Source organism: Lepisosteus oculatus, chromosome 19, assembly GCF_040954835.1.
Source record: "Lepisosteus oculatus isolate fLepOcu1 chromosome 19, fLepOcu1.hap2, whole genome shotgun sequence".
NCBI classification, from domain to species: domain Eukaryota; kingdom Metazoa; phylum Chordata; class Actinopteri; order Semionotiformes; family Lepisosteidae; genus Lepisosteus; species Lepisosteus oculatus.
Genome location: NC_090714.1, coordinates 16,638,089 through 16,652,137, shown reverse-complemented (window position 1 = coordinate 16,652,137; position 14,049 = coordinate 16,638,089). Strand labels below are relative to the sequence as shown.

Here is a 14,049-nt window from a genome sequence, read left to right as displayed (position 1 = left end):
TTTCAATGCGCCCCCTCCAAGCGATCAAGTGACGTCGGCTCCCATTGACACGCCCGCTCCTGACGTCGCCGCGGCGCAGGGGTTGGGTGCCACGTTGCTGCAGCCCGTGCGAGCCGCTGGAGGCTCCAGAGCGTCGCGAGCTCAGTCGCCGGCGAGCGTGCTGGTGTGTGTGTGTGTGTTGCACCCAGGAGCAGGAGCTGCCCGCTCTTCCGAGACAGAGGAAAAAAGGACGGGACAGAACTGCCCAGCGGAGGACAAGAGTCCCCAGAGTCGTCGTCCTCCCCACCCCGGCCGCGAACATGCTGACCGATATGATGGTGGAGGAAGAGTTCGAGATCAAGGAGGAGGAGCCGTGGTATGACCACCGGGACCTGGAGCACGGTAGGGCTGGGGCATTTAAACTCCTCTTCAGTGGTGCTGAAGAGAGCCGAGCCAGGTAGCGGCGCCGGGGCTCACCCATCGCCCGGGGCTGTGCGCTCAGCGGGCAGCGGGGGAGATGCGTCCCAGAAACAAGCCTCTAAGGGCGACGTGCGCGTTTCTGTTGTATGATTAGTGTCGCCTGTCAAAACGTTGGTTTACAACCGAGCCGCCCATTTGAAAGCGAGTCCCCATCCCCAAAAAATCTCATGCAGCGTCTACATTGTTTCGTAAAACTGTCCTCACGTTTTTGTTTTGCGTTCCCGGGGATGCATTTCCCTTGTAAGAAATGAACACTGATTTTTAGTTACAGATCGATGTAAAAGAAGATGTTAAAAGCAAGTATATATATACATGTCATGCTTGCTTTAACCTAACGCGGTTAAACCGCAGTGCTGCGGACGGTCGGGGGTTTAAAAACTCCACGACAGTGTTGTGTTTTAGCAGTAATGTTCTGCTATTTTTTTCCGACCCGGCGTGAAAATGTTCGTTGCCGGGGGTGTGATTTAGAATTGAATGTGAATTGCAGCATAATCTGGGAAACGCTGAGTCGCGTCGGCGGATCTCGCACAAAGCCCTTTTTGTCGATAAATTCGGCCACATTCGCAAGCCGCTCGTCTCCCGTGAGAAGTGGGAGCTGTTCGCCTGGTCACTTCTTCCCCGCAGCTACTGCAGCTCAGAGAGGAAGCAGCCTTATCTGACTCCTTTGTCATCGCGATTTCAACAGCAGCAAAGCCAAGCTAGACTGGACCGCCCAAGTGCTCGAAAAAGCAATGACATGCTCGGAAGGCATTAATAGGAGCATGCACTGAGCTGCCGAGAGCAGTGACTTCTTCCTTGCACGTTGTTTTTGTAAGGAAGGATGTCGTTGACTAGCCGCGAGAAATGGTCAGAGCTCTTCAAAATATAACCGAGTTTAAGGCTTTTCGATGAACAGAAATTCACCGCAAACACAAGTGTTGCATCGATGTGTCGCTCGGCTCCCAGTTGAGATAGCTGCGGTTTCCCTGTGAATTTGCGCTCGCATTTCCTGGATCAAGAAATTAACCCATTGGAAACAAGGCAGCTTTCTGACGCAGATGCAGCTTTTAGCATCCCCCGAGATAAGAATGTTTACGACCAATGTGCACCCATTTAATGAACTAATTTATAACCTCACGACATGCAAAAATAATTGAGGATATATTTCTCTGTGCTCCCCCTGACCTGCTGTGCGGTGAGGGTGCTGTGTGCTGCACCTCACGAGCAGCGAAGTGGGTCCCCTCCTGTATACAAAGCGCTCGGGGATCCTTTGAAGAGCACTATACAAGTGCAAGGAAATATTATAGATTCGTGACCTTCTCTTTACGTTACAGTTACTTGGGCAGCACAGTTCTGGGTTCTTGACATGTTCGGCTTCAAACGTCTCACTGTGTTTCCAAGTTATTTTGCTGGGAGGTAATGAAATCGGTGTTTTTGTGCTGTAGGCTGTAATCATTTGCAGTGTTGGGTTTTTTTAACGCAAGGAGAAGCTGCTCTCTCACCTTTTCCAGTTTAGGGTGTAAAACAGTATCGAACTGCAAGTCACTTCCAGACCACTAAAAACCTCAGCAACAATTCTGTTTGCCACTTCATCTCAATACATTCACTTTTGTCTGCCTGATACTAGTTCCGTCAGACTTCAGAAGACCTGGGCTAACCATTGTTGCTCACTTTATGCTTCCACATTCAATAAGTAGAAATGTGGCTTTGTCTCTAAAATGCCTCACAGATATTGTTTGCACCTCTGGGATTCTGACTCGAGAAGTAAATTGTAGAGGGTGAATTTCCGAGTGCGTTTCTCCTGAGTGTCAATGGTGGATGCTCAAGGCAAAGGCGATCAGACGGTTGAGTTTTCGAGCCTCAGGCAGACCCCTGTGTGTGAGCCAGCGCCACTTAAACGAGGCTCTTTGTGAAACGATGAGCTGGCAGAAAACGGATTGCAGGTCCTGAGCAATGCAAGATATTGCACCTCTACTTAGGAAGATGGGCAAACTAGACACAGGCCAGTTTCCCTCTCAACACTGTGTAACTGCAAAACCGCATTTCTTAATTGTCAGGTCTGGCTGGCTCTGTAGCGACCCTACTGGACTAACACCCCAAGATGATTTAACTACCAAAAATAAAAAAGTAAGACACAACCTAGAATTAAAGAGAGAGACCATAAATAGGCATTATAGACGTCAGCTACTACTTAGTTGTAAGACGGAGAGTACCCTGCTTTCACACTCTGGAGGTATATTTCTCCACACCTTATGAATACAACACCCAGTGGAAAAAGAACTTGAGGTCACTTAAATGGACAATGCAAACGAAGTGTGGACAGGTTCCCTAGCTATGACACTTATTTTAAATATAGATTTTTCTCCATTTGCAATGTAACAGGCGCTGTGTGCCGCCGGCACAGATAGTCTGCAGAAATCAGAATTGCAGGATTTGCTTCATGTATCTAATAACCTTTTGCACAGAGAAAGTGCAGGTTTATACTGCTGCAGGTCATGAATCCCAAAGCAGATGAGCAGTGAGAAGGGTTTTCAAGGCGTAAGGAAACGCAGGCAGGAAAGGACATGTTCACAAGGAAGGAATCTGCCATCTGTGATACGAGCCCCCAGAACCCCCAGCCTTAGTGTTTCAGATTTGAACTGAAACTATTTCACATGGAGAAAATATTGCCAAGCATCTAAATTTCAGTGCATCAGTCATTAACACCTGGGCACAGTCTGAAACTCCCCGGGATTTTTGTTGGTGCTTAAAAACACGTTTTCCGGCTCTGTCACTGAGATAACTGTTAAGTCTTAAGGGGTCCCGTGGGACTTGACCTGATTCTTCTATAACAGCAGACTAATTAAGGGGATTGTCAGTACATCGATGCCCTCCACCTGACACCCAGAGCTGTCCCAGATACCCACCACGATGCTCGGGGTTGCCCTGGCTCTGCAGCGTGTAGAAAGCCTTGTCCCCTCCTCAGTCGTCCCGCCTCTCTCTCCTGTGTGTTCCAGACCTGCACCTGGCCGCCGAGCTGGGCAAGACCCTGCTGGACCGCAACCGCGAGCTGGAGGAGGGGCTCCAGCAGATGTACTCCACCAATCAGGAGCAGCTGCAGGAGATCGAGGTACTGGGGGCGAGGAGCGGGTTTCGCCTTTTCTCTCGGTGGGCCGCCGGGACTGGGCTGGAATGAAAACAGGTTAGGCATTAACCCCGGGGCGTGGGGTTGAAAAACCGCTGCTCCTGACTGGTACATTGTGTATTTTAAGCACCATTGAGATACCCTTCGCAGCGCTGTTGATGTGCACTTATACACAGGGCTCTTTTACTCTGGGCGTCCCTGGGGAACGTCCTGCCTGGCGCCCTGATATCCTTTATCCAGCGGGAGGTCAGAGTGGCGTTGAGCTCTTGAACCCGTCCGTGATCACCTGTCTGTCCGGGGCCCCCCGCGAGGGGGGTGATCCTCCGACGTCCGCGATTGGCCCCGGGAGTCCTCTGCGCCGCCTGCTCCCGGCTCCCGAGGCCCAGCCTCTCGCGCTGGGTCGTCCTGGAGCCGTGCCAGCAGAGGAGGGAGCCGGGAGTCCCCTCCTGCCTGGCTCTTCCTGCTTCCTGTGCCGCTGGCCTGCGCCCGCGGCGCTCAGCCCTGACGTGGGCGATGCCTCGGCTGCCCTGAGCGCTCGTGCGTCCTGTGTTCGTCACCCGACCGTGCCAGGCCATCAGTACGAAGTCCCTTTTTTTTTTAACTTGAATTTAATTTAGCGGTTTTAATAAATCATCCTGGGCTCTGGCAGGTAATTGGATTAAAACCTGCGGGTTCCTCAATGAATCAGCGCTCTGACTGGATGGTCGTTACGCAGAGAGTTCTCAGGTCTTCGTTTCCTGACTAATCAGCTTATCGGTCGGGCAGCCTTGGCTACTCTTAGCTGCGTCAGCAGAGCAGGCACTTGGATTTATTTTCCCCCCCCTTTCTTATCTTCTCCAAGATAAATCTCAGAATCCTCATTACGTTCCACAGCAGCGTGATATAACCCTGTCGATGAGGATATTGCTGCCTCTCCTTCTGAGGATCTGGCGGGAGCAGGAAGGCGGCGCAATTCAGTTCGCGCTCTCGTGGATACGTGAGACTGCTTGGGGTGAGGCTGCTGCAGAGCGCTCCATCTTCTTCTGTGCTCATCATCAGCGAGCGAGCGTGCGTCTCCGGCCACTTCCTCTCTGCTTCACTCGAGCTCCCGCTGGCTTCTTCTGCCAGCTCGACTCCAGCTTGACGGAGGCCCTGGGAGCAGGGCATGTCTGATTTCAGCTCCCCAGCGGCGGGAGTCTTGCCTCTGAATGCCCTGTGCTGGCCGGTTTTCAGTCGGATGTCGGCTGGGAGACGCCTGTGCTGGTTTCCGATGAAGCAGCAGGGCAGGCACCTGCGGCTCAGCCGAGTGACCCGAACGTTGAGAGCACACGGAATATAATATTCCCACATCATGCCACACTATCATCTCTGCCAAGTCTGAATATGATCTCCCGCTCTTCCCAGATTCTCTTTGTAGCACGTTAAGTGGCTGAGTCCTGCATTGTTATGCTCCTGTTCCCTGTGATCCGCTACACTTGCATGCAGCACGCTGAGTGCATTGGGATTTCTGCTTCCCCTGGGCCATGCCCCGAAGGAGACTGTTCTCTGAACACTTGCAAAAAACCACACCATTTGTGCGTCCTACAAGTGCAGTTTGTGTTTTTTTATTACTGTTCTACTAGGGAGTTATTTTAATAAGTGTTTTATGGCCTCAGTGGCTGATAGCGATTCACATGCAACAAAGGCTAGCTTGACTCTGTTTGAGGCTCATGCCTGATTAGAAACCACCCATCGTGTTGAGCAGACGTAGTGCTGAGCACACAGCTTCTCCTGTCTTGTTTATATACATTTACCACAGTGGGTCTCCTCTGAGCAAAATGTTCTGGATTAAAAAAAAAAAAGCAAGAGCTCTTCAGTATCGTTTTTGAAATAAAGAAATATAATTATGAGTTCATTTAAACTATAAAATTCAAAAGCTGATTGAGTTAACAAAAGAGCAGAATGCAAGGCAGCCTTCAGTCAGGCTGTCAATGACCAAACCACCCACCGGCCTCCCTGTGGCTCATGGGAGCCCTTTACATTATAAGCATCCCCTCTGCACTGCATTGAAAAAAGCCCACTAATCTTACACCTGAAAGGTGCCTGCTGCAAGTCATAAACCTTATTGAAATCCAAATAACTCCACAGTTTTCAATTTAGGTTTCTACAACTGCTTTTTCCATTGTACATGAAAGGTTCTTCGGCGGTACCCTAACAAATCTTAACCTATTCCATGTGCAGGAGGGGGTAGCTGTCAGTAGACTTGGAATAAAATCACTCTGACAGGCCGCTTTAGATCCATTCGCATTAATAGCAATAAAATAACTTCTCCCTTGCACTTTGCTTTGGTTTAAGACAACTAGAATGAAGATAATAGATTAAGATGTCCAGCATTTAGCTTTTGTCAGTTTTTTTTGGAAAGTAGCAGTTAATGTTACGAATACATGTGGACAAGACCCCCGATGTCTGACCTCGTTGTAGGGTTAGAAGACTGTTATACCCAGAGAGGAGATCTAGATAGTGGTGTGTGTGTGAGAGACTTTCTCTGTGAAACGATGGAACACTGTTACAGGGAGCAATGAGAACAGGCAAGGGAATCGGATCTAACACTGCTTTAGAGGTCAGACCTGGCTCGCTGTGCCGCCGTGCTTGACAGGGCTATGATGTTGATGTATGTTTGCTTTATGTATTATTAGAAAGCTGACGCAACGTGGTTTTTTTTTAATCGCGATTACTGATAATCCGCAGATAATTTCCACTCAGGATTGCAGAGCTCCCTAGTTATAAAAAAAAACTGATTACACTAAACCCATTACGAGGTGAAACCTGACTTTGTCCTTTCTCCCAGGCGAGCGGATTGGGATCTTTAATGAGGCGCAGCTCCTATTGCGCTGCGCTGCTGCAGCAGGCTGGGGAGACGAGAGCGCTCTGCACATGGGGCATGGATCACGGTCATGGATCCGTCGCTAAAACCCCATCCCGTGGGACAGAATCGGGGTTCCTCACACTAGCAGCTGCAGGGAATTGATGTGGGAAGTGGGGTGCAGCCCCCCCCCTCCACTCCCTCCCGTGCTCAGGGTGACCCCGAGGTCCCTGTCCCATCGTCCCGCGGGCTTGCGGTGACACCGGGGAGGCCCGGGAGCTGGAGGAACGCCTCCTCGCGCCCGAGAGGGAGTTTCCTCGTGGGGGGGGGCGGGCGTTTCGCTGTTCGAAGAAGTTTTCTTGAGCCGAGGCTCATCCCTGACCCACTGAAAGATCAGCATGTCTCCTGCTGCTGCTGGTTCTGTCCAGGGTGTCTTAACGTGCCATTCATCCCCCCCCAGCTTCGATAACTGCTCTCCTGTTCACGGCTCGCCGGTGGAGCCTGTCCTGACACATGGCACAGGGACACCAGTGCCCGTCCACACTCACACTTGCATACTGGGGGGCGCTGCAGGTGGAGCCAGGACTGCCGTCTCCCCCTGCGCGTTCTGTGCCGGTATCAACCTGTGGCGCTGTGTGGTTGACCCGTGGTTGACCCGCCTCCCCCTCCCTCTCTCCGCCAGCACCTGTCCAAGCAGGTGGACCTCCTCCGCCAGATGAACGAGCAGCACGCCAAGCTCTACGAGCAGCTGGACGTGAGCGCGCGCGAGCTGGAGCTGACCAATCAGAGGCTGGTGGTGGAGAACCGCAGCTCGCAGCACCGGATCCAGGGGTGAGGCTCTGCCGGGGCTCGGGCTCGGGGACGGGGCGGCGGGGGCAGCTGTCCAGAGGGTAAGCCTCCTGTCTCGCCCTGCCCAGGCTGACGGAGACCATCGAGAGCCTGCAGGCTCAGGTGGAGGAGCTGCAGCGGCAGGCGGAGGAGCTGCGGGCGCCTCGGCGCGAAGACCGCCTGAGCCGAGACCTGGCCGAGCAGTGCCGCTCCACCACCACGCAGAGTGTGTCCTGCCTCAAGGAGCTCTATGACATGCGCAAGTGAGCCACTCGCCGGGGGGGGCAACGCAGAGCTGCTCTGGCAAACCACACAGCAGAGCAGTCCCGTGGCACGCAGGCTGTTACAGCACAGCCCCAGTCCCAGTCAGTGGCTTTAATAATGAGGGCTTGGCTCCTGAAATCCCTAATAATGAAAGGCTGGCAGACGGGGGTAATTTAGCCAAGTGAAGTCCCGCGCGCATGAAGGATGAAACGCGGAGCTAGAGGCTGCGCTAAAGTTCAAGTTCAAGCGAAGGTGGTAGGAGAGCAGTGGCCGGAGATTGCCCCGGCCGACAGACTGGTTCTAAAGGATCCCTGTACAGCCACCCTTAACACCCTAAACACGGCGCTGACCCCCGCCACTGTCTGAGCGCCTGCTAGCTGACTCAGAGGTCTGAGCGCACGTGAGCCCAGACTGTCTGATCTCCTCTGGACAGTCATTCACAGTCTCGCGGCAGAATCCCCTGTGGCCTTTTCACCGCAGCCAGACAAAGACACACCAGGGCTGGGCTGAGTGCACCTGGGCTTTGTTTTCCTTTCCTTCAGCCTAGGGCTCATCTTGGCTCGGAGCAGCCACGCGCTGACCGAGCGCACCGGCTGCTGGTGAAATCCGGGGGGTGATTGCAAAGATCTGGGCCTGTGAGTTTCCAGGGCTTTTGAGTCCGTGGACTTGGCGTGAATACTCACCAGGCTGGCCGGCCGGCAGGTCATCACGCCCAGGAGCCGCTGTCTCTGGCCTCTCTGACCGCTCTTCCCCTCTGCCCGCGCAGGTACTTCGTGTACGACCACGTGTTCGCGGAGAGGATCGTGTCGGGCTGCAGCGAGCGCAGCGCGGCCGAGGAGGAGAACGGCGGCCTGCGGCGCGCGGTGGCGGCCCTGCGGGCCCAGCTGGGGGCGGAGCGCGGGCGGCGCCGGGCGGCGGAGCAGGAGGCGGCGCTGATCGCGCGGGAGAACGGCGAGCTGGAGCAGCGGCTGGGCGAGCTGGAGGCCTGCCGCGGCCGCGTGCGCGAGCTGGAGGCCGACGTGGACGAGCTGCGGCAGGCCGGCCGCGCCGACGCCGCCTTCCTGAGCCGCGTGGAGAGGCTGCTGCCCGAGGCGGCCTTCTTCCCCGAGCCGCTGGCGGAGGAGGAGGAGGAGGAGGAGCGGGCGGAGGGCCCAGCCCCGGAGAGGCGCCCGCTGAAGCGCTGCAGCAGCGCGGAGGAGATCCGCAGGGGCCACGAGCGTACCTGCGCGCGCCGCTCGGAGGCGGTCAAGCAGCGGGGCATCTCCCTCCTGAACGAGGTGGACGCGCAGTACAGCGCCCTGCAGGTCAAGTACGAGGAGCTGCTGCGCCGCTGCCAGCTGGGCGAGGACGGGCTCAGCCACAAGGCCGTGCAGACGGCCCGCCGGCCCTCGCGGGGCGCCCTGCCCCTGCCCTCGCCCGGCGCCGACGAGCCGCTGGCCTCGCCCGACGGCCAGCAGCCCGAGTACAAGGCCTTGTTTCAGGAGATCTTCAGCTGCATCCAGAAGACCAAAGAGGACCTGAGTGAGAACCGCGCCGGCCAGGCGCTGTGAGCCGCCACGCCGCCAGGCAGGGCCCGCTTTCGTGCTGGGGGCCCGGGGCCTGGTGGAGCTGGGGGCCCGGGGCCTGGTGGGCAGACATGCGTCTCTCCGGGGCCGTTCCAGTTGTGCTCCCCAGAACGCAGACGAGAGCCAGAAATCCACCAGTTTGGATTATTTTCCTGTTATATGTTCATTTTTTGTCAAAACAAATCTCAAAAAGCTTTTTCTTAGTTTTTTTCCTCTCTCTTCCGGGGCAGCTTGTTTCCTCCAAGTCTTTTCGAGACGTTTCCCCCGCGGCGCTTCTCCGCGGGACGATGGCCGCCCCGCGCGAGCTCGTGTCGCGTTTCAGCCACAACGGCTGATCAGGATCCGCCTGTCCTGCACACGTTTCTACCGAGGACAAACAAGCCCTTTTCTCTTCAGGGAGCACCTGGGCCCTCAGTCCTCTCTATAGCCATAAAGCTTTCCAGATGCAGCTATTGGTCACCACTTCTGTTGCATCTAGGAGTGGGAGCTGTTTTTAAACCACCGGGGACAAAATTAAGACTTTGGGCTATTTTCAACAACTTCCAATTTGATAAAAAAAAAACCTCGCAGGGAAGAGGAGACTTTCTGAGAAATGTGTGGTTTGCGAATGTTAAACGAGAATAGGCAAGCACTGTATTATAAAGAGACAACAACTGTGCGTTGACATTCTGAACAGTGATGTAACAAATGTGATTTCCTGAAACTTTACGCTTGGCTGTCTTGTACTAATGAACAGCCATGTATATGTAGATATTTATTATTACCACAGGACAAAGGCAATCAGAAATGTGCAAAAGCCAGTTCGATTTCAACCTACACGGAGGTTAAATGTTTCTCCTGAAATCCAGTGATTCAGCCCGATTCCAGCTAGATCCAAGGTGTCCGACCCCGCTCCCAGAGAACCCCAGTCCGTATTGTAGGTTACCAATTTCTAAAGTTTGGGAAAACCTGGAAGTTATTGATGAAATAATTTGTTCAGGTTAGAGGTCCTCGGCTGTTTAATTGACGACAAGGCTTTAGACTGTAGGGTTCCAGGTCCAGCAGGGCCTGGTGCCTTCTGGGTTTCGTTCCAAAGCCAGGAGTCAATTAAACAATTAATCACCCAAGGCAATCTTAGAATTATGCAATTAATTAATAAGACCAAGTTTGTAACCTGGAGACAACCAGACCCTCCAGGAATGGAGTTTGACCGAACCTGGTGTTGCAATAGTGGCTTCGAAAACCTGGACTGGGGCTCTCCAGGATCAGGCTTGGAGTGTCAATTTGGAAGGATATTCTTAACCAATGGTAGGTAGCAGAGCTGAGGTACTAGTATAGCATGTGTTGAAGTCTGTGCTTGCATGTCTTTTTGTAGCTCCCTCAAGAGTGTACTGCACAGCAGCTTTTGAAAAGGAAAAAAACGAAAGCTCAGGGCCACGTCAGCAGCATGAAGCTGGGCTGTAGTCAGTCCAGGGGTGCCCGAGTCCAGTCCTGATGGTGCACAGTCCAGTGAGTTTTCATAGCAGCTTGGCTTCTAATACCCCCATAGAACTAATTACTGTTCCTATGGCTTCTGATCTAAAGAAATGAAGATAACGAGCTGGACTGTGGACCTCCCTGATCTAGTCTGTTTTGCTAGTCTTGTAGATTCCGTAGTTTGAATTACTAACCTTAGGCTTATGAAGTGTCCTGTATCTGGGCCTGTGTATACATAGCAGAATATACTGTAGTGCTTTGCACTTTAGGGTGATGCAGGGTTTCTCTTGTATTTTAACACCTTGTTTAGCAGAAACATGGTGAGTGGGGGGAGCTTCTGCACTCCAATGTGAAATGCGATCGCTATCGCAGCTGCTGGTCTGGCATGCACAGCTGCATTACTTGGTCATGACTTAGTCGGTCTTGCTGAGAAATGTTGGACACTTTTTCTTTCTGCGCACTCCTGACGCGAAAAAGGCACATTTGTGGAACGTAACTGTCACGTTGAAGATGGAACAGAGAGAGGGATAAGGGAACAGAATGATAAAGGAGACTGTGTTGAGCAAAGGAGAACAGGATTAGAGCAGGTGGTGGCATTTGTTTTCCCTGGAACTAAAAAAAACAACAACCCTAAAAACCGCATAAGCCAAGCCCAAAACTCAAGTGTCCAAAAAGTGATATTCGGGCACAGGAGTTCAATGGAAAGTGGCTGTTGCTTTTTTTTTTGCCCTAATTGCGGTCTTTGTTATTTGCGTGGCTGTTTCGAGTGATTGTAGTGATGCATCGGAAAAACAACCTTCTCCACTGCCTAAAAATGTGGTGCCAGCACACTAAGAGTGAAGAGCAGAGATCAGACTACCTGCTGGCTCTCTGACCAGCTTGGCGGGGCAGAGCTGAAGTAAACTGTCCTTCAACACACGCCACTCGGAAGGCAACAAACTCAGCATTTATCTCCACTTGACGCCTGTCCTATTTAACTACTGATGTTTTCACTAGCTGGTTCAGTCACTGCAAGGGCACGGCTGCCTCCTTCAGGAAAAGCTGGTTTTACATCGAAACGGTCTGGGCAGTTGCAGAATTAGGATTTAGTCTTCAAAAGTGCAAGGGGAGTAGCTGATTGGCATAAACAGATCAAGTACGTGCGTTGTTATTCAAGCGCCTGCCCATCTGTGGTCACCACAGGAAGAGCAATCTCCTGCTGGGCGCCGGCAGCCAGTGCAGACTGCAGTCAGACTCCAATTGCACTCTTGTGGAAACCACAGAGCAGCCTCCAGCCTTGCGTATTGAAGACCAACGTGCAGGTCAAAGCAATTGCACCTTTAGCAACAATTAATCAACCTAAAACAGGGAAGGACAGGAGATGGGTTGGACTCAGTGCAGCAGTTTGCGGAGACATACCTGCGTGAACGCTGAGCAAGTGTGGCAGGGCCGGGCAGAGTTCCAGGGAAATTCAGGCCGCTGACCGCTGTACTAGGAGGGATGGGGGGGCTCTGGCATAGAGGTGTGACGAGAGGAGATGAAACGGTCTCACAGTCACGCTGCAGGCTGAGTGTTCAGAATCTACAAAGAAGAAAAACCTGGCAGGATTTGCTGTCCTGCGAGCTGGGTCTTCTTGGCATAATTAATTCGGGGAAAGAGGATTTTTTTCTCCCCCCTTTTACGCGCTGCTTCTCATGCAGGTACAACAGTATTCAGGTGTGTCCGAGAGCGTCGTCAAGTCCAGCACGGCCGGGTCTGATTGGCCGGAGTGCAGCGTTCGCTCGCTGACCAAAGACTTCGCCACGCGGAGCGGCAGAAGCTCAGAACGTCCTGAGGCCCAGGACTGTTGGAAAGGTGCTGCTTTATTCGTTTATTTGGACGATGCTTTTGTCCAAAGCAACTTGCAATAACATTCATACAATCCAAAGCTGGTACCTATTTATAGAAGGAGGTTTGCAATCAATGTACTTTGCTGAGGGGCACCGCAGCCGTGTCCTCAGCTAGCATTCGAACCTGCAACCTTCCAGGCCGGAGGCCAGCGTGCTGCTCTACACTGTCATCCCAAACCCCAGACCCGTGCAGAGGTCAGCAGTTGATCGAGTTGGTTAAGGCGCTTAAAGAGGCAGCAGGACAGGGGTTCGAAAGCTCACAGGCACTGAACATGGGGGGGGAGAGTCTGGAGTTGACACCCCCCCAGGGAAATTCCCAGGACCCCGGCAGCGGCCACCGCCACTTTATAAAACTGTCCTGACCCCCCCGCTGCCTCTGCTGCTGCTGCTTCCAACCGGGGAAGATGAGTGGGTGCACTGCTCTGCCCTTGCAGCTCTCTGCCCCTGTCCTGGCAGGAAAGGAGGGGTGACCCAAACTGCCTGCTGCGCAACGCTGCCTGAGAAAAAGCAGAAGAGCTTTCTTAAAACGTTCTTGACATGTTAAGCCATGGGTGTGTGGTGGGGGGGAGGAGGAAAAAGCCCAGCAGGTTTACATTCTCCGCAAGTGGTTGTGTAGCAAAATATCTGCCCCAGGGGCCGAGACGCCAGCTCCAGGGGGGTCCAGTACCCGGCCCCCAGCGCTGCAGCGGTCTCTGACCACACCAGCTTGGCCACTCTTGTACTGCCAGGGCCAGGCCACCAGCGTGGACCCGCCTGAGCGGAAACGGCTCTTTTTAAACTTTTTATTTGTCTGTTCTAAAATGAGACTTGAATATATTTTATTGCTGAAACTAGATTTTTTTAAGCACAGAGGCTTTAATGTATTTTTATTTTTAGTAATTTATTTTTTTTAACTTTTTAAAAAAAAGAACAGCAGTAAGTGGCTTTTTTTCCCTCTACAGTTGCTTTCCGGCACCTGCAGAAAAACCACACGGATGACACCACCAGGTGACATTAGTGACTCCAAAGCAATTATTTAACAATTTAAGGTTATTAGTATGTTCTACTAATATAGATTCTTTACATGTCACATAACCAATAAAGTTTCTTGTGAAACAGTCCAATGTCTGTGTGTGCCCAGTGACTAGACCAAGAGCTGTGTTTCACAGTCAGGTGCAGGTTTTTATTAAGTATTCCAATACACATAGCTTTTAAAACCCATCCAGTAAAGCAATTCCAAGACCCTCTTCGCCATGGTAAGCAGGAAGTACCCTGGAGCCCGCACACTTCTCCTGAGGTCACTGTTGGATCAGATCTTGAGCAAAAGGGTTAACATTAGGCCTCCGATGTGCAGGAAACCAGTCACGTAAAGGAAAAAAAATCACACCAGCTTTGCCCCTGAATGCTTTCTCTATACATGGGTGGACACAACCCCACTCCTGGAGGATCAGAAAGTTTTTCTTCCCACTAGAGCCCTTAATTACCTAAATGAACTCATTAGTTGCCTAATTAGACAAAGTTAAAACCTTTCCTTGTTCTTAAGGGGCACAAGGGGGGTTTAAGGGAGATATAAACCCAGCTAGACAGCAGTTCCTGTTGTTCTATCCTACATGCCCACTCACTGGAGGTCCACTGCAGTTACTGGGAGAGGGACACATGAGGGACACCTGAAACTGCTCCACAGCCAGCATGCCTTCTGTGCAAACC

The 14,049-nt window shown here is 52.5% G+C and overlaps 1 protein-coding gene across 1 annotated transcript; it reads left to right on the top strand.

The window, feature by feature from the left end:
- Positions 1 to 48: 48 nt before the first annotated feature.
- Positions 49 to 13,466, top strand: LOC102690287 (cerebellar degeneration-related protein 2). Its single transcript, XM_069180845.1, has 5 exons — positions 49 to 381; positions 3,435 to 3,547; positions 7,066 to 7,214; positions 7,301 to 7,474; positions 8,242 to 13,466. Exons 1-5 carry the CDS (start codon positions 300 to 302, stop codon positions 9,023 to 9,025), a joined length of 1,302 nt encoding a protein of 433 aa, XP_069036946.1. The 5' UTR covers positions 49 to 299; the 3' UTR covers positions 9,026 to 13,466.
- The last annotated feature ends 583 nt before the right edge of the window (positions 13,467 to 14,049 follow it).